At 29.8% G+C, this 17,805-nt stretch overlaps 2 protein-coding genes across 12 annotated transcripts; one reads left to right on the top strand and one right to left on the bottom strand.

The window, feature by feature from the left end:
• The first annotated feature begins 2,584 nt into the window (after positions 1–2,584).
• LOC111316976 (uncharacterized) lies at positions 2,585–10,437 on the top strand. Of its 7 annotated transcripts, none has more exons than XM_089753678.1 (14): positions 2,602–3,159; positions 3,776–3,888; positions 5,101–5,204; positions 5,748–6,216; positions 6,586–6,787; positions 7,030–7,065; positions 7,191–7,291; positions 7,527–7,628; positions 8,057–8,128; positions 8,219–8,304; positions 8,397–8,478; positions 8,574–9,704; positions 9,799–10,047; positions 10,132–10,437. In XM_089753678.1, exons 2-4 carry the CDS (start codon positions 3,804–3,806, stop codon positions 6,048–6,050), a joined length of 492 nt encoding a protein of 163 aa, XP_089609804.1. In that variant the 5' UTR covers positions 2,602–3,159; positions 3,776–3,803; the 3' UTR covers positions 6,051–6,216; positions 6,586–6,787; positions 7,030–7,065; positions 7,191–7,291; positions 7,527–7,628; positions 8,057–8,128; positions 8,219–8,304; positions 8,397–8,478; positions 8,574–9,704; positions 9,799–10,047; positions 10,132–10,437. The 7 variants fall into 7 exon arrangements, with proteins under 7 accessions (XP_089609801.1, XP_089609798.1, XP_089609804.1 ...); XM_089753676.1 differs by having other exon boundaries at positions 2,626–3,159; positions 7,532–7,628; positions 8,577–9,704; positions 9,799–9,982; XM_089753675.1 differs by lacking the exon at positions 7,030–7,065 and having other exon boundaries at positions 2,585–3,159; positions 6,581–6,787; positions 7,244–7,291; positions 8,562–9,704; positions 9,799–9,982.
• Positions 10,438–10,956: 519 nt separating this feature from the next.
• LOC111316975 (F-box protein FBW2-like) lies at positions 10,957–13,827 on the bottom strand. 5 transcript variants are annotated; one of them, XM_089753670.1, is made up of 5 exons: positions 13,625–13,774; positions 13,455–13,530; positions 13,079–13,117; positions 12,334–12,659; positions 10,957–11,828 (listed from the first exon to the last, which is right to left on the bottom strand). In XM_089753670.1, the coding sequence occupies exons 4-5, from the start codon at positions 12,639–12,641 to the stop codon at positions 11,174–11,176; spliced, it is 963 nt and encodes a 320-aa protein (XP_089609796.1). In that variant the 5' UTR covers positions 12,642–12,659; positions 13,079–13,117; positions 13,455–13,530; positions 13,625–13,774; the 3' UTR covers positions 10,957–11,173. The 5 variants fall into 5 exon arrangements, with proteins under 5 accessions (XP_089609796.1, XP_022774988.2, XP_089609797.1 ...); XM_022919253.2 differs by lacking the exon at positions 13,079–13,117 and having other exon boundaries at positions 13,625–13,827; XM_089753671.1 differs by lacking the exon at positions 13,079–13,117 and having other exon boundaries at positions 12,334–12,662; positions 13,625–13,765.
• Between the last annotated feature and the right edge of the window lie 3,978 nt (positions 13,828–17,805).

Here is a 17,805-nt window from a genome sequence, read left to right as displayed (position 1 = left end):
ATACAAAAAAATAAAATAATTTCAATATTGAAAAATTTTGTTCTTATAAAACAACTTTCTTAAGTTAATCTTTTTCTCAAAACCAATATTATCAAAATTGTATTAAATCTAAAATAAATAAATTCACTTTAAAAACAACAATTGGACTTTCATTTAAGCTCAAATAAATAATCTTTAAAGATAAATTTGGTTTGAGAAATATGAAACCAAGAAAGGTTTGTTTAAACTTTGAAAATCAAATCATTTATTTAGTACTAAAATATAAAACTTACAAACATGTATTAAATAAATTTTTTTTTAAATTTTGATCAAGTTTATTTATCTTTAATATTTTATCATTTCAAAATAAAGATAAATTCAAGGCTAATAGTGAATTTCCTCTATTATGGAGTATTGTGACATAAACCTGAATTAATTTTAAAAAACAATGATCTTATGTTACACCCTACATTCAATTTTTATTTCTCAAAATTTTATAGTGACTCATAAGTATTATTCTCAATAGTTTGAACAATTTTGTATATAACTATTATTATTGTATAAAAACACTAAAATACTTATCCTCCATTCTTTTAATATCTTCTAAGTATGCCAAATTTTGTTAAAAAAGTCATTAACATCCTATCCCTGTTTTACCTAATTGCTTCTAAACTTCAATCTAGATTTCATTAAGTCTTATAGCTTTATTTGCTTTAATTATTCTCAAATTAAATCAATCGGGTCTGGGCGGAATCACACAAACCATAATTTTTTTCATGCATTCAACGGCTACTTTCATTTCTCAAGCTTCCTCAACGACTACTTCTTCAATTTCTCTATAAATTGGGCACTCCAACACACTAAGAGAATTCATGAATCAAGAGAGCAAGAGCCAACAAGCCATATTTTCATTCTCTTAAATAATCAAGAGTTTTTAGAGCTTCAAAGTCTATATGTTTGTATTTATTGTATCCAAATTATTTTTTTTGTTTATTCATCATTTTCTTGTACTTAAACTTAGCAAACACTTAACCTTAGAGAGGTTGTTTTATTGTTTGCAAAATTACCTTTGATATACAAGGGTGAAAGAGAACAAGAGGTGAGGTATCATCTTGAGAGCTTTGTAGTGAGATTTGGTATAATACTACAAAAGGTAGAGGTTTCTATCTTAAGCTTTAGAAAGAAAAAGATAGGTTATAATTTTCAATTCAAGAATAGTGGATTGAAGCCTTGGTGTGGACAACCAAGAAGAAAGGACATAGGTGCCTTGTGGAGAAGTACTAAACCTCTATAAATAATTGTATTTGATTTCTTTATCCTTATCTCCTTATAATTTATTGTTGTTTATATTTAATTTTAAGTTCATTAATTATTATTGTTTGCATTATATTTTTATCAAAAGTAACATTCACCTACTGAAACTTTTGTTAAAGGGTTTTTAAGCAAGAAAGAAATATTTATATATGATATTTATTGATTTAGAAAAAACATACAATAAAGCTCCTCAAGAGGTGCTTTAGTGGGCCTTAATCAAAAAATAAGTTCCTCTAAAATACATCAACATGGTTGAAAATATATATAAAAGAGTTGTAACAAATGTAAGAATGTTTAGGGGCTTGATTGATAGCTTTTCCATTACTTCAGGATTGCATCAATGTTTAGCACTAAGTTTATTTATTTATTTATTTTTGCATTAGTTATGGATGAACTCACTGGACATATTTAAAATAGAGTCTTATGGGGTATGTTATTTGTCGATAATATAATTTTAGTTGTTGAAACTAACGATGATCTTAATGTGAAATTAGATTTATGAAAGCATGTATTGGAGTTTCAAGCTTTAAATTGAGTAAATCTAAAATGATAAAAAAAATGTGATTGGATTGATAGTATCTGGATAGCTCCATTTACAGGTGAAAGGTGAGGGATTTGTAAGATAAAATGATGACATAGCTGAGTTGATGTATTATCTTATATATCATATTAGCTTAAAAATAAAAAATATCTCTGGTTGTCTGTTGACAATCTTTAATGATAGAGATGACCAAAATGCTTTTTAGACCTAAAAATACCTTTAATAAGTCTAAATTGAGAAAAAAATGAAAGAGTTCGTTTGAGAGGGTTTAGAAATATAAATCGTAAGCTTATCTATGCACCAATTAAAATAAATGAACTTTTGAATTTAAGAACTACCAAAACTTCTAGAGATAGATGATAGAAGATATTGATGCAAAGAATAAAAATTTATATGAGAGTTAAAAAAAATTGATGAAAATGTTGTTTTAATATAAAAATTATACAAAAGACATGATTCATTTTTTTAATTTTTTATAAGGTTGATCTAGAGTTTTTGGATATAAGATTTAAAATAATTTTATTTTTGGTTTTTTATATAATTAACTTTAAAGTTGTGAAATATAAGACATAATTTATTGTTATTGTTTTATTAAGACGTACATAAAAAATAAAATATGTAAAGTTTACACATGGCCATAGCCCTCCTTGGCGCAGTTTAACCTCATTTAAACTTTGCCACGCTAACATGCACGTATAGGCCCACCTGCGCCAAACTGTTGAATTCATGGCCGTCTTTCTTCTCTATCACGAAAAAAAGAAAAAAAAACCTCTAACAATGTCTTCCCTTTCAATTCAAATCCACCTCAAACCCTAACAGAAGCAAGGACCAACACATTTTTTAACTTCGGAAACGACAATGTCAATTCCGTTACAAAGTCTCTTCACCCCTTCACCTCCTTGCTTAACCCTTATATCAAAAACCCTAATTCATTTCCTCCGATACTATCTCAGCTGCCGCCTCTCGAATTCCTTAGTTTTGCATTTCCAGACCCGAAATTTTCTCAATTTCAAAACCCCGCACTCTTTTTCCCATTCCTTTCTCTAAGCCTACGAAACAGATTCTTCAGTTGCCACCTCACTAGAACAAAACCCTAATTTTAATGATTTCAATTTAGATTCTCTTCTCTGAATCGCTGAATTTTTGTGAATTTTTTCTTCGGCTGTTGTTTCGGTCGTTTATGTTGTTTTCAGATGGAAATGCGGAGTTGTCGGAATGGTGGGTGCGGTTGCGATCGGCGCGTGGATTAGGAGGCGGCAGTGGCGGATGCATTTTGGTTTTGAGCTAAATGTCCGCTTTATTGACAAAATTTCTAAATTAGTCAGGTGGGAGAGAATGTTTCTCAGTAGCTTCTTTACTAGAACTTACCAATCATTAGTATCTCGGATTTTCTTTGAGACAGAAAAATGGCAACTCATCCAGAAAAGTTGAATTGAATGTTCAATAAACTATGAATTGCCAAGCCGATATCAGAAGCCATACAATAACCATTTTAATTTAATTAAGCTGCTGTTTAGTAATTTCTCTCAATAGCTTGCTTACTAGCCCATAAATTTAGGCATAAGTTGTGGTGACTGTTAAAGAAAGAAAGATGCAGTTATGAAAACAGGCACTGAAGTAACTTGTCAATGTTGGAATATCCCTAGAGTGGTCCAGTTATATGGAAAGTGGCATATCCCATAATTTTTTATGAGTCAGATTTCATAAAAAATGTAAGCTCTATAGAGTTTTTTTTTTTTTTTTTTTAATTTAAAATCAAAATTTTATTTAAAGAGAATTAAATTTTTTGTTACTCAAATCAACGTTGATTTCGAAAAAAAATTGTTATTCAATAAGGGGGGTGTCTTTGTGTGTGTCCAAAAGCCTTTTCGTATTGTTGAGTGCAAAGTGTGCATCCATGTTACAAAGGGAAAATGTTCTATTTAATTGTGTCATCTCTAGGGTGCATTTGGATTGATAAACAACCCTAATGGAGGCGCGGTTACCAGGAAAAGTTATGCCAATCGGCACTGAGCATCCATTTGGATGCTATACCGCAACAGATTATTACAAAGGTGGGTTTTGGTAGGCCATTCTTTTTGTTTTTTTTTTACCCCTTAATTTATATTATAAATATTTAAATATCCTTACAATTTAGTTTTTTCCTATTTTATTTTGATATTTTTTTTAAAATGTGAAACAATTTTAATATGATAAAATATATTATTTGATATCTTATTATTTTTATTAATTTTTAATTATTTATTAATAAAATTATTATTTGATATTAAATAATTTAATAATTTTTAATTATTTGTGAATTTTTATAAATATTAAATAATTTAAATTTTTTATTATACATAAATTTTAATCAAATATTTTTAATAATTATTTTTTATTATAATTTAATCTATTATTATTATTATATTTATATTCAAATATATATCTTATCTTTAATTCTAATTTCATTATTACAATAACGCACTCATTTTGCATCAAAAACTGTGTAAATCGCGCGGAAATATTTTTTTGATCTCATCGCACCACGCAAATATAGCTTCTTTTCACTAGAGTTTTTAGGTGAAGTCAAGAAACGCATCGTTTTCTCTTTTTTATTTTTTTTACATTTTTATCCTTTCAATTATATTATAAAGACAAAAATATCTTAATATTTTAATTTAAATTTAAAATTTTTATTTAAAAATTTTAAAAAATTTTATTAAATTTTTAAAAAATAATTTTGTTAATTTAATATAATAAAAAAATTCTTTAATTAATATATTATTATTTTTTTAATTATTTATTAATATATTATTATTTGATATAAAAATAATTTAATAAAATTTTAATAATTTATTAATTTTATAAAAATTAAATAATTTAAAATTTTATTACATATAATTTTTAATTTAATAAGTCATTTTTTTCTTTTTACAATTCATCTCATCTCATCGTAACTGCTATATTTACATTCAAACATAAATTTTCATCATTGATTTTAATCTTTTTTGTTACAATAACAAATCTTATCTCTACTACCGTATTTAATCTTACCAATCAATCTCAAATGGACCCTTGGTCTATGTAACTCAGTTTTGACTTGATATAGATGAATAAACTATTGTTAGCTGTTACTCCAATGCGATAATAGTTAAGATCTTAAGCACCCTTGCTACTGACTGAGTAAATGGGAAGACGAACTGTTGATAACAAATTATATTTACTACTTTATTGTAATTTTTATATTTATAACTTTCTAACCATTTTACTGTGTCTGAAGACTACAGCTTTGTCTCAAAAGAATTCTGAGGCTACTAAAGCATTAGCAGGGCAAAAAGAGATCCTGGAAAAGGAGCTTGGTGAAATTCAGAAAGTTTTGCTGGCAATGCAGGTAACATTTTAGCATTGTTTGATTACATCAGTGGATTCTTTAATTTTCTGAACTCATTAGTAATAATGCTTGGTTGATATAGGAGTTCCATAATGGGGCTTTAAGGAGATTCAACATGGTTTTTATTAGTTACAATCTTATATTCTGTGTTGATCCAAAGGGTTTTGAAAGATTAAATAATACTGGTCAAACTCTTATTCTGTCTTTTTAGGGTAGTTTTGAACTCTTTAAAAAGTTTTGCTAGGATTTAGCAAAGCCTTAAGTCCCTCTTAAACCAACAGAAAGTACATGAGCTGTGATTCTTAGCCAAGAAAACTGGGTTCCGTGCATGTTGTTCCAGAATCATGGTACCAACAGAAACCTTGTTGTTGTCTTCGCTAGTATTCCGAGGAACTAGGACTAAGTAATAACAATACATGCCTGTGGCTTTTGGATTCTCAACATGTGATTAATGGTTAACTAAGCACATGGTTTGCCGTTGGGAATATTATTGCTCTGTTAAAAGTAATTTAACTTCTAATATTCCAATGATGTACTCTGTAGGAGCAACAGCAAACACAACTCGAGTTAATCCTTGCAATTGGGAAGTCGACAAAGTTGTTTGAAGACAAGCGGGAACCTATTCAAGAGAAAGATACAGTTGAAGCTTGCAAATCGACTGAGGAGGCAAAACAATTGAAGTCCATAAGACTCAACCTTTTGGTACAAGCAAGGGATCTGGCAATGACAGTGCATAAGGTTTTGAATGCAGCAGAGTTTGTCGCGGCGAATGTAATTAACAGCATGATAACAGTTTGTCCGATCCTTCAGTATACAAGGCACTTGGACTCCCACAGATGCCACTAGAGCTGTGCTTGGGCATCAACATTTTCTGCCTGAAAATGTTCTTGTTTCTTGACCCCTGCATGCAGCCCAGCTACAATTGAAGATGGAAGAAGAGCTAGAAAGGGATTAAACAAGAAATAAAATGGGAGACATGCTTATTTCTAGTTGAGCATAGTAACATACCAAGGTGAAAGAAGTGGCTTTTTTTTTTTTTTCTTTTTTGTGTGTTTAGCTTGCATATGTATGGTATTTTGCTAATCATACCAAACATTTTTCTCTTTCTCTTTTTTATATTGTTGTATTTTCTCAAATTTTACTATAAAATATTGAAAAATAGTTTATATCTGTACATCTCGTTGTCAGGCTTTATACTCACCATGCACCACTCACCTGCAATGCAAAGTGCATACCTTTTCTTTTTGCCCCATTTTTCTTTTTGGTATTTGAAGAATTTCTGTTTTCATCTTTTACTTGAAATAATTTATAACTTTACTTATGTTGCTTAAAGCCAATAATAAAAAAAAAAGGGCCTTGACTCTTGAGAATGCCAGATCAGAATGCTATCGCTGCTGCATTGCAAGAAGTATAAAAAATTTGCAGAAGAAACGCAGAGCAGAGAAAGAAGAAAAGAAGCAACGGAAGAACTGAGGAAGCTAGAACAACTCCAAAGTACTCTTGCATTCATGCAATCGCATAACTTTCTTTCTTCGTCAACCATCGACTCCAATCGCTTCGTCGCCAATCTCATCCTTCTCTAAGTAATCTCTATTCTGTTCTTATCCTTTTTTTTTCCTTTTCCCTTTTCATCTCATTTTAACTAAATTTTTCTGAAAACTTATTAATACGATTTTCCAGTTACAACCACCCGACGAACTAAATCTTTACTCCAAATTCAGTTTAATTTCTGAATATATACCAAAAGTTAAGCTTTTCCCATTTCTCACTAGTGATTAATTTCCTTTTTTTCCCTTTTTTGGTTAATTGTTTTACAAATTTGTAGAATTCGGTTACCATTCAGGAAGAAGCATCACAATGGGTTAGTTTGGAAACTGATGAAAGGGGTCAACTTGTTTTTCCTTTTTCGTTTTTTATTTCAAAAAAGAAAATTTGGTTGGTTTGTAAAATTCATGTCTTTATGTTTTGAAATTTTTTATTTTACAGATTCTGAAGAGATTAATAATCCGCCTGATAAGACGGATTGCCTTTCGTTGCAGGTAAACCATGAGGAGGTAGCAATGATGGGACTCCATGCGATGGAACGGGTAAATTCTACACTTGAGGATTTCGTAAGCTCTGAAAAAGAAAAAAAAAATTATGAGTGGTGTCAAGTTATACAGTTCTAAATCACTATCTTTTGTATTATAGGCGTTAATGTTCGCTGGATGTATTAATAATATTAATGATGATGGTGGGAAAATTTTACATATTCTCTCAGACAAACTTGTTATATTGAATGGTTCCAACTTCCGACAGGTGATGTTATGATTGTGTTTGCAGTGCAGATCTTATTTTATCTTTCATGGGAAGGACATAAATGGCCCGCTTGTGATATTCGAATATTTCCCTGCCCTTTCGTTCACTGAAAGCTATATTTATCAGGTAATAATCAATATTTGAAGAAATATTTTCATTTTTATAAGTAGTCTTTATATTAAAGCAAGGATATTGCATAAATTGCGATTAAGTTATCGCAGCTAGTTGTGTGGCTTTCAAAGCAATGGCATTGGGAGGTTGATGTTGGAGTTGGATGAATTTTCTTTCCCTTGTATACTTCCACTAGGACATATGAATTTTCTGTCCAAGAAGGAATGAGCCTTGCCTTGGCTTCCATTCCTTCCATTGTGTACTTGCGAAGTAAATTTGTTTAACTTCCATTGTAAAGGACATTCTAGAAGTAAGCGGTGAATTAATCTCTGAACTGTTGGAAACATAATATGTAGGGTTGCAAAAGCAATCAAATTTGAATAGTCTGATACCATGGCTGCTTGTCTTCCTTTCTTCAGCAACCATAGTTTTTGTTTTTGCAGTGAGATGATTTGAATGAGAAGAGACTGTATATGCTAACAGGAGTTACTGCTCTAGCAAAAGGATTTGAGAAGGTAATACTGTGATCTCTTAAGAACTAGTTCAGAGGTTAATCTCCTAATTTCCAACTTCCATTTGCCAATGAAATTCTTTCTGTGATGCAGGTAAGGGTTGGGCAGAAACATTGGCGAATTTGTTAGAAAAGGATCCATTCAAACCACCTTTAAGTGTACTTGAATGCCGGGGAGGGGTAACGCTTTTTACTATATTGTTATTATTTCCTTTAAGGAAAAAGAGGGGGAGGGGGGACTTGGTTAATTTGTCTTTGTGCAATGGATTTAGGATCAGAAAGAATTTGGGTTTGGAGACTAGTACTGGGCTCTCAAAAAAAAAGCTATATTGTGCACTAATGTGCAAAATGGAGGTACTTACATCATCTTTATCCTCACTGCTTTGCTTAAATTAATTATGTTTATAGTTTATTATTACGTCTAACCAAATAAGAAGAAAATCATGCAGCAGAGAAATGTTTAGGGATAAATGTTTGCTTTTTCCCGATCTCCATGGAAGATGAATTGAGAAGTCCTTTGACTATCATAGCTGAATCTTCTTCTATATCAATTAAGGGGAGAAGAGGTAATCTGCTAGTAGCCTGTTTATTCATTTGCTTCTTTTGCATGTTTGTGTTACCTGCCTCTTTTGGTTTTGTGCACCATTCCTATTTCTAAGATGTCCATGTTGGGTAAAAAGGGGAGGGAAAATGACATGTCTAAAGCGCTATGTTATTCTTCCAGATTTGACAAAGTCACAAGTCTTTGATGTCATGATTTACTATATTGGTTTTGTTGTAATGATTAATTGGTTGTCATCAAGTTTTATGATAGCACATACAATGATTCTTGTATTCGAGTTTCTTTTGTATGGTAATTTTCCTGATGTAGTGTTGATAACAATGACTTCATAGTTTTAATCTTTAAATAACAAGCAGGTATTCTGAAGCACCTTAGAAATGTTGTGCAGTCTGCATTCATATGGTACATCATGATATTAAAATGTCTCCATAACCTTTAAAGTCTTTGACATGATAGATAATGTTCTATAATTCATTTCTGGTAATATATGTTACATGAGACTAAATGTATTTTCTTTGAAGTAGTTGTAAATATTAATGACTTGCATATGGAATTCCTGTCAGTCTCTGAGTTCCTAGTAGAAATATCAGATGATCTGTTAGTGTTTTTCCTTTCGGTTTTCTGATTTTACCTATAATTTAAGTGGTTTCAACGGTATAGAAGATTTCCATTTTGGATCATGAAATTTTTATTCAAAGAAACGGGTATAAAACCCTATAGGAATGTACATTAGCAGTAGCATACTTTAGGCCATTCAAGAGGCATCTGCATGAGTGCTGGCAAAAGTGTACAAGTCCACTTCTGTGCGTGTTTACTCCAAATGGAGCCTGGACAAGTGCTCTAATATAATCAATGCTCAACTGCTTTTGTTCTCTTTTTCTTTTTTCATTCTCTTTTATGTTGTTCGGGTAACTGATGTTGTCATTCATTTTCATAATAATATGCTGCAAGCATCGTCTCAATTTTACTCAACTCCAAGTCCCAGATGATATAATGATGCTCCAGGTTTTACTATGAGGTACTTTTGTTCTTTGATGGTTTTTCTTTGTTCTGACTACATAGTTCCATTTAATTTATCCAATTTGTTTTACAATTTTGTGGCTTCCTTGCAGGATGACATACTAATAATTTCAATATCTTGAGCATGCTTGTCAAAATATAAAGACCTTCAACAGCCCCAACTATGCTGGTTAGCATGTATGACATCACTCTTGGAAGGAAATTCAATCGGCTTTAATGTTTGAATTTGAGTGCTGAAATTATTCCTTCAGGCAAAATACAAAACAGATGCTGAAGGTATGACAATTTATTTAAAACTTTGGATCCTCAGCTGAGAAGATGTGAAGAAGCCAATAAATAAAGTAATTTGCCAATATTTAAATGTTCAATTTGAAAGTTCGCCTTCTTTTTCCCAGATGCACTTATATTATCTCTGGAATTTTCAGGTACCCACTTGGAACATGGACTATTCCACCTGTGATTGTATATTGATCCAACCCTCTAAATACGAAATCAACTTAGAATTTAATAACGTACTTGATCTTTTTTTTTTTTTGATTGATCTAAATCAATTGTACCAGTGTTCACAGTTTTTTTTTTAAGCATTCTTCTGGATTATGGAGTATACCACCTTGAGTGGTGACAAGATCTCTCGATCCAGCTGCTGAAATTACTAGTTGATAACTAACAGTTTTGTTTCACTTTTAGTTTGTCTTCCCATCGTTTTTTCAAAGAATGAGAAGATTTATTTAGATCTTGCTCTGCAGCCATGCTTCACATGTGCTGATTAGTGAAAGAATTGACCTCATCCGATAACTCTGTCCACATGGAATTCCACTATCATCAATTTGTCATTCAGACGGAGATATGCTTGTTTCTTGAGCATTGCAGCTGCCTTTGAATCGGATGCTTCAAAATGATTTTTTTGATAAATCATTACCCTATTTAAGGATGGATTACAAAGAGCATATAGGGAATTACTTTCTTCCTTTCGCTAGGGACCAGGGGACACAGCTTTGGCTTAATGATGAAGCATTGGAAAAGCTTAACAGACAATTCCAATCCTCAATTGACCTTTTGGTAGACTTTGTTGATTATAGACGTAAAGCATCGACAAAAGTCAAAAAAATAAAAAGGGCAATCCTCCTTTCTGTCACAATCTGATCAATTTCTTTGATATTCCATGGAAGTTTGGACTATCTTTGCAATCCCACTTCGAATTGTATAATTATTGTAGGGACAGTATAGCAAGATGGAAACGCTATGAGATATTTATCGCAATTACTAGGGAAATATATTTTTTGCTGCAGATTACAAGTTTTATTACAAACACTCACAGAAATAACTTGCTTATATACTACTTTAGAAACACAAATGTTTGTACATAGCAAAGTGGTAGCAAAGAGGTACTCACCGCACTTGGTCTAACAGTGATGGTGAACATTGACTGAGCTTGTCAACCCAATTACGAAAAGCTATGGACAAACCTCAGGGGGAGAGGGGCCAATCAAACGCAGCATTATCCAAATCAAAAGTGTCGTAGAACCTCATTTCCACATCTTCCATGCTTTGGTCGTCTTCCCAATCCCCATCTGATATCTCATCATCGTAATCGATACCAACATCTCCAGCAACAAAGTCCCAGGCCAAGTAACCAGATGAACCTGAATAATTTGAACAATCATCCCAGCCCTTCATCCCAAAACAATCCACAACATGAGGTCCAACCACCTTCAGTCGTGAGAATTTCTTGACAAAATTTTCATCTAGCTTCACATTCCAACATCCTCGCACATCCAATAATTCAAGCTCAGGGCAGTTTTCAAGTATCTTGAGCACACCTTCTGTGCTAACAAGCAGGTATGCCACCTCAAGTTGCTTGAGCTTTGGCATTGTGGTAGCAATGGCAAGGGCCTCGTCATCTTGAGACAGCTTGTCAATTACCTCTAATGGGTGCATTGTTCTCCTCAACCCCATTAGTAACTTACAGTGCTTGCCAATTGCCTCAAGGGCAGAAGCTCTGATGTTCCTGCAGTAACTAACATCCAAGAAAGTTACCGAAGAGAGCCTCCCAGCAACCTGTTCCACTACTGAATCACTTATTTCACTTCTTGGCAGCCGTAAAGTCTGAAGAGATTTGGCACTAGATGTAGGTGGAAACAAGAGTAAATGACAGTAGCAATAATCCGATTTATGATATCCACAATGAAGTCATAAAATAAAACAGACTGTCACCACTGATCTTATAATCCTCTTCAGATTCTTTATGATTAAGTTGGTTATTGTTCCCTACTCTATCAGTAAGATATTCAAAACACAAAACTACAGTAAAATCACAGGAAAATGAAAATTACAAGTAGCTTCAACCAACTAAGTACTAGTTTTCTGTTTAGTATTAGTTGCCTAAGCTAATATTTCAGCACCAATATATACCCAATGCCAGCCTTTTCCATTTAACCTGTTAAACTGAAAGTGAGTAATCAAAATTAGTTTAACTCATTAAATAATTCATGAAGAATACACTACATATAGAAACATATAGTTTTTTCTGTTCCAGTCATAAATTGCAGATGTGGTAACTTTCATTCCAAAGGGATATAACAGAAAATGCAACTGAGAGACATGATGGCAACATGTTATGTCCTTACTTATCTGCAATGAATGAAAAGCTCCGGTCAGTAGGGAGACCAGTAACACAGAGCTTGCGGAGTGAACCTGAGCTTCTAGTTATCAGCATTTGAAGCATGCGATCAAGGGTCTCAGGCCGGCATTGTTGGCTCCAATGTTCGATGTCAATGTCCTGCCAGCAATAAGGACCTGTAACCGCTCTTTGCCATGATTTGCAGACCCTTGGGATAACAGTAAGTTTTTCCTGGAGTGAAAGATTCTTGAAAATCAGCCCAAGGGCATCTGGAATCAATTCATCCCAACGTCTGAAATCGTCATCCTCTTCCATCTAATCCTGCTTCCTTTCCTGCTAAAGCATAACCAAATATGAAGTTGCAAGCAATAAGGGATAAAAATGATTCTATAAACAAATAACTGAAAATATATGAGTTCTAAAATAAAAGAGAACAGAAGCTAATTGACAATCAACCAAGATATTCTCGTAGAAAGAAAATAAAGATTCATGTAGCAAATGAGAATCCAACGGAAATGGGGCCTCAATAATTAGCAAATGCAAGTGCCAAATACTACTAACAAAGGGGAAAAAAACTTTTTTGAACAATAAGAACAGGGCTTTAACAATCAAAATAAAATCTGAATTTCCTATTAAGAGAAGCAAGCGTTGAAGAAAAAGATGAAAGAAAATGAAGACCCAATAACAAATACTTTGCCAGAAGATCACAAGCTATAGTCTTTTCAAGTATCTAGAAACCCAAATCCACATACCTTTAAAAATTTTCTATTCCAAGCACATTGATCAAATAACTGTGAAAATAAACCATACCCAGATCAAGAAACAGCTAAAAGAAATCAATTATGCAACAAAAACAAAGACAAATTAACGAAAAGGCAGAAATTTTAGCCAACAAACCAAGAGGTCTTATGGTTAGAAATATTGATCAGAAAGAAGAAACAGGAACATTCACATCATTTTATCCTAATCAACATGACTAAAGAAGTCAATGCAGTAATACAGTACACAATTTTCTTTTACAAGAAAAAGCAGAACTGACAAAGAAAAAATGAACAAATGTACCAGTTTACACTTTACAGATAGAAAGAAAAAGAGAGAGAAAGAAGGATAAGAATAAAAAGATTTTACCAGAAGTTGGGTTTTCCTGGATCTGCAAAGACCCCGGTTTATCCGCCAGAAACAAAGGTTAAAAAGAGAGAGAAGGCTGAAAGAACAGAGAGAGAGAGAGTGAGAGAGAGAGGAACTAAAGTGGCAGTAGAAGACTACAGAAAGAATAAGGAAAGATAAAAGAAGCAAACCAAAAGAGAAAGCGGAGAGAGAGAAGTTAATAATTGAATGAAAAAATATGGGTTTTCTTTTGGGGTTTTGGGATTGGGTAACAGTTTGGGGGTGGTGGAGTGGGATGTTAACAATCTCGACTCCACTGTTGGTGGGACGATGCTCACCACTTCGCTTTGCTGTAGAGAACTGATATTTTTGTAGGGAAATGTGAATAATTTTCAGTCTTTATCTATTCTTCTATTTTCTCTTAAATGGTATTAGCACGGTAATCTGAATTAAGTAATTACATAATTATTTAAAAATTTTAAATGGTAGTGATTTTAAATGATAGGGATGATAAAATCATCCTTGAGGGACAATATGATTCTTAATTTAAGGATGAAAAAATTTTATCATTATAAAAAATAATTTTTTGATTAATTTATCTTGATAAAAAATATAATTAATATTGTCTTAAAAAATTAATTAGTAAAAATTTTCATAAATTTATTTTTCTATCGATATTTTTTTTTTTAAATTTCATTATAATTGAATAAATGTTTATTGATTATAAAAATAATGAAATTATTTAATAATTTTTTTAGAAATTATTTTTCATCAAAATTGATTTATATTTTATAATTTTTTATAAAATAATATTTAATTATTTTATAAATTATTAATTTAATAAGTATTAAATTTTTTACTTTCTTTTTATAAGGTTATTTTAGATTTTTAATATTTTATAATTTATTTTTTTATACAATATAATAATTTAAAATCATTAGTAATTTATAATATTTTATCAAATATAATAAATTAAGATCATCAATAATCAAATTATCTTGATGATTTTATTATTATAGTAATTAAATTATCATGATAATTTTGAAAATGGTACCGAATATAATCTAAAAGTTTTTTTTTTATAGTAGTTGAACTATTTAGTAAAGGAAAACATAATTTTAAAATTATATAATTTTTCAATCTCATATTGTATATATCTCTTTTTTATTTTTACGACGTTTACAAAACAAAATTTGATTTTGGTATATTATAGTATTGTTTTAGACTTCTTTATATTGATATAGTCCTCTTATTCTGTCATCAAAGAATGGCAACCAAACAAATAATTTGATTCTTATCATCTTATCTGAAATTTAAAAAGCAGTGAAGGGTAAGGTGGATTTTGGCAATGAAAATAAGTTAAACTGAAATACCATTGGCTTTGCCTTATTATTAGCTTGTTTTTGGACTTATAAATATAAGTTTTCATTTTATATGGTTGATTTTGTTAAAATTATTATAGGACAAATTTAAGTTTTTAAAAAATTTAAGGTCATTTAAAATTTTATGATTGTTATTAAATTATATTAAAATTATATTATTTTTTTAAAATATCATAATCAAAATTAGATTGGATCATTGGTCCAATTGGTTGAACTAGTGAATCGATGCTGAAATTGGTTCGATTTTATAATTAGACCAATTTTGAATTAAATCGCTTTAAAACCGTTGTAAACCGATAATTTACATTTATAAATCAATAAATTACATCTTTTTTTTTTTTAAACAAACTAGTTCAATACTAACTAAAAAGTTTAGGTAAAATATAAAAAAAAAAAACCTTTCAAGTATATATTTATATATTTAATTTGTCGAAACCTTTCAAGTATTTAAAATAATCTAATTAAACTTTTATACTACTATTTTATCTAAATAAACATTTCAACTCTTATTTTCTGCTATCAAAAACCTTATATCTTTATATTAATGATATGTTGTCATATTTTGAGACATATGGATAATGACATTGTAAAGAAACTTATTCATGTGTAAAAATAAGTAATTTTCATGAAAAGATCATCTAACAAACAATTATATTAATTGATACCATAATTAAAAATAATTATAAAATTAATAATATCTAAAATTAATAAAAAAAATAAAAAGTTAATAAAAATGATTAATTATTTGACTATGATAGATAATAATGAATAAAAAATCTATAATGCAAAATTAATTAAAAAATATACATTCATATAAAAATATAAAAATGATTTTAATGTCCTTTTTACTAATTTTTATATAAATATAAATATAAATATTTCCTTTTTATTAATTTTATATATAAATATTTCTTTTAGATTAAATATTATATATTAATAAATAATATTTATATTTTAATAAATATAAATAATTATTATTATTTATTAGTTATTATTTATTATATTTATTAAAATATAAGTATTATTTCTAACTATTAAAGTATAAAATATGATTTTAATAAAATGTTAAGTAACTTTATTTATAACTAATAATTAATTGTTCTATGAATTTTATATTTTAAAATTTGTAGTTTATGACATACCTTAAAATTTATAATTTTATGATTGAATTATTAAATTTTAACTTGTGTTAAAAATTTAAATTTTAAAATTTTAAAATATTTATATATTTTTTAATATTTTAATTGAGTTGACATTAATTCGATTAATTCAATGATTAAACCATTAATTTGATAATTCAAAACTTTAAACGATTTAATGTCCGATTCAATTCTAATAACTATAGTTACATATGTTTTCATCTCCCTATATTTTACCTACTAAACATATTCAATCGCCAAATCATACTCAATTAATAAACGGGATACAATTTCAGTCCAAAATATAAGTTATATTGCTCCCAATGTATAATTAAAGTTTAAATATAAAAACTCCTAAATTAAAATTAAATTATCATTTAAATTATAATTATTTTGTTATAATAAATTGAGTTTTCGAACATTAATTTTATTTGATTTGATTCTTCAAATATTTATTTTTATTTAATTAAATATTTGATTAGACAAATTTTAGTTACGTAAATAACATGATTGTAATAGTGTTAACTAATTTTGGTCAAACTAAAGATTAGATTGAATAAAAATAAAATTTTATAAATTCAATTAATTATAATAAAATGATAAAGATTTAAATAATAATTTGATTTTAGTAAAAAAAAAAAAAACTTTTTTTATAATTAAGCCTATAATCAAAGGATGTTTTATGAAAAAAAATCTTCCAGAGTTAAGGTGGCTGTTTGGGGCAAAAGAGAAAAGATAAGTGATTGTTTGTTGGGAAAGAGTAGAGATGGGAGGCAACAAGGTCTGAGTCAGATAGCTTGGTTGAAATTCAAAGGTGGGTGGCCTAAGGAGGAGGCTCTGCCTTCGTTTGGTTGTTAATGGTTTGGAATCTTTGGTACACCTCTCCCAATTTCAACTGTACTGCTAGTTGGGGCCTGGCAGACTGATAGTAATAAGAATTGAGAAAGTATCATTCCTCTGCGTTCCATGGTTAACAGGCTTGGCACTAAAGCAAACTCCGGTGTTTCTCCTGTTAAAGACATGTTGGAGTGATCATAACACATGGTGGGGAGGAAGGAAATAGCCATTAGGAGAAACCATGAATAAGCAAGTCAATGCCACAGAAGTTTTTCAATATATTTTTTTATTTTGCCAAGGAATAAGACAGTAAAATTGGAGGAAAAAAAAGGTAAAAATTAAGGGAAAAGGGGGGGGGGGGGGGGGGGGGGAGAAGGATAGGAATGATTGCTGCTCTGGTACAATCTGCAGGACTTTGAATTGTGATATGAAAAAACAAACAAATACCACCAATAAAAACAGTTATCAAATATCCCAAGATTTCAAACACCTCAGTTGTAGGACAACATGCTAGGTGGTTAGCATATCAAAATCAAGTAGGAAATAATACCTAGGAATTATTTCGTCAAATGTCAGTGTTGTTTTTAGTGAATTACTGAGTCACATTTATTTCTTAGAATATATTTAAAAATCTATAAAATATATAGTTTTTTAACTTCATTTATAAAATTATAAAAAAATTACATTATCAACATATAACTCATAATGCATAGAATCTTTGTACATCTCTTATTACTAAAACAATATATTAAAAAACGGTTGGTTCCAGAAATTTTAAATTTAAAAAAAATATATGATCTTTGAGAAAATATGATACTCGAAATTTTTTTTTATTTTTAAAATATTTTGTATTTACATTCGCTCGTTTAGTTAAAGAAAAATCTACATATATTAATTTTTAAATAATTATCATAATTTTTTTAATATATATAATAGCAACTTTTTATTAATTTTAATTAATAATAAATATCCAAACATCATATGATATCTTTAGCAGTAAAAAAAGATAAATAT

This window comes from Durio zibethinus, chromosome 24 (genome assembly GCF_047325235.1).
Source record: "Durio zibethinus cultivar Kanyao isolate XHJ-2024 chromosome 24, ASM4732523v1, whole genome shotgun sequence".
In the NCBI taxonomy this organism is placed as follows: Eukaryota; Viridiplantae; Streptophyta; class Magnoliopsida; order Malvales; family Malvaceae; genus Durio; species Durio zibethinus.
The sequence above is the reverse complement of the archived record's forward strand: the minus strand, read 5'-3'. Positions and strand labels throughout refer to the sequence as shown.

What these genes read in the sequence shown, in the direction of transcription:
- LOC111316976 (XM_089753675.1), top strand. Translation starts at nt 3,804, where the DNA reads ATGGAGGCGCGGTTACCAGGAAAAGTTATGCCAATCGGCACTGAGCAT. An exon ending in CGCAACAGATTATTACAAAG is followed by an intron (nt 3,889 to 5,100) that starts GTGGGTTTTGGT and finishes TGAAGACTACAG; the next exon opens with CTTTGTCTCAAAAGAATTCT. An exon ending in AAGTTTTGCTGGCAATGCAG is followed by an intron (nt 5,205 to 5,747) that starts GTAACATTTTAG and finishes TGTACTCTGTAG; the next exon opens with GAGCAACAGCAAACACAACT.
- LOC111316975 (XM_022919253.2), bottom strand. Translation starts at nt 12,641, where the DNA reads ATGGAAGAGGATGACGATTTCAGACGTTGGGATGAATTGATTCCAGAT. An exon ending in TTTTCATTCATTGCAGATAA is followed by an intron (nt 11,829 to 12,333) that starts GTAAGGACATAA and finishes ACCTACATCTAG; the next exon opens with TGCCAAATCTCTTCAGACTT.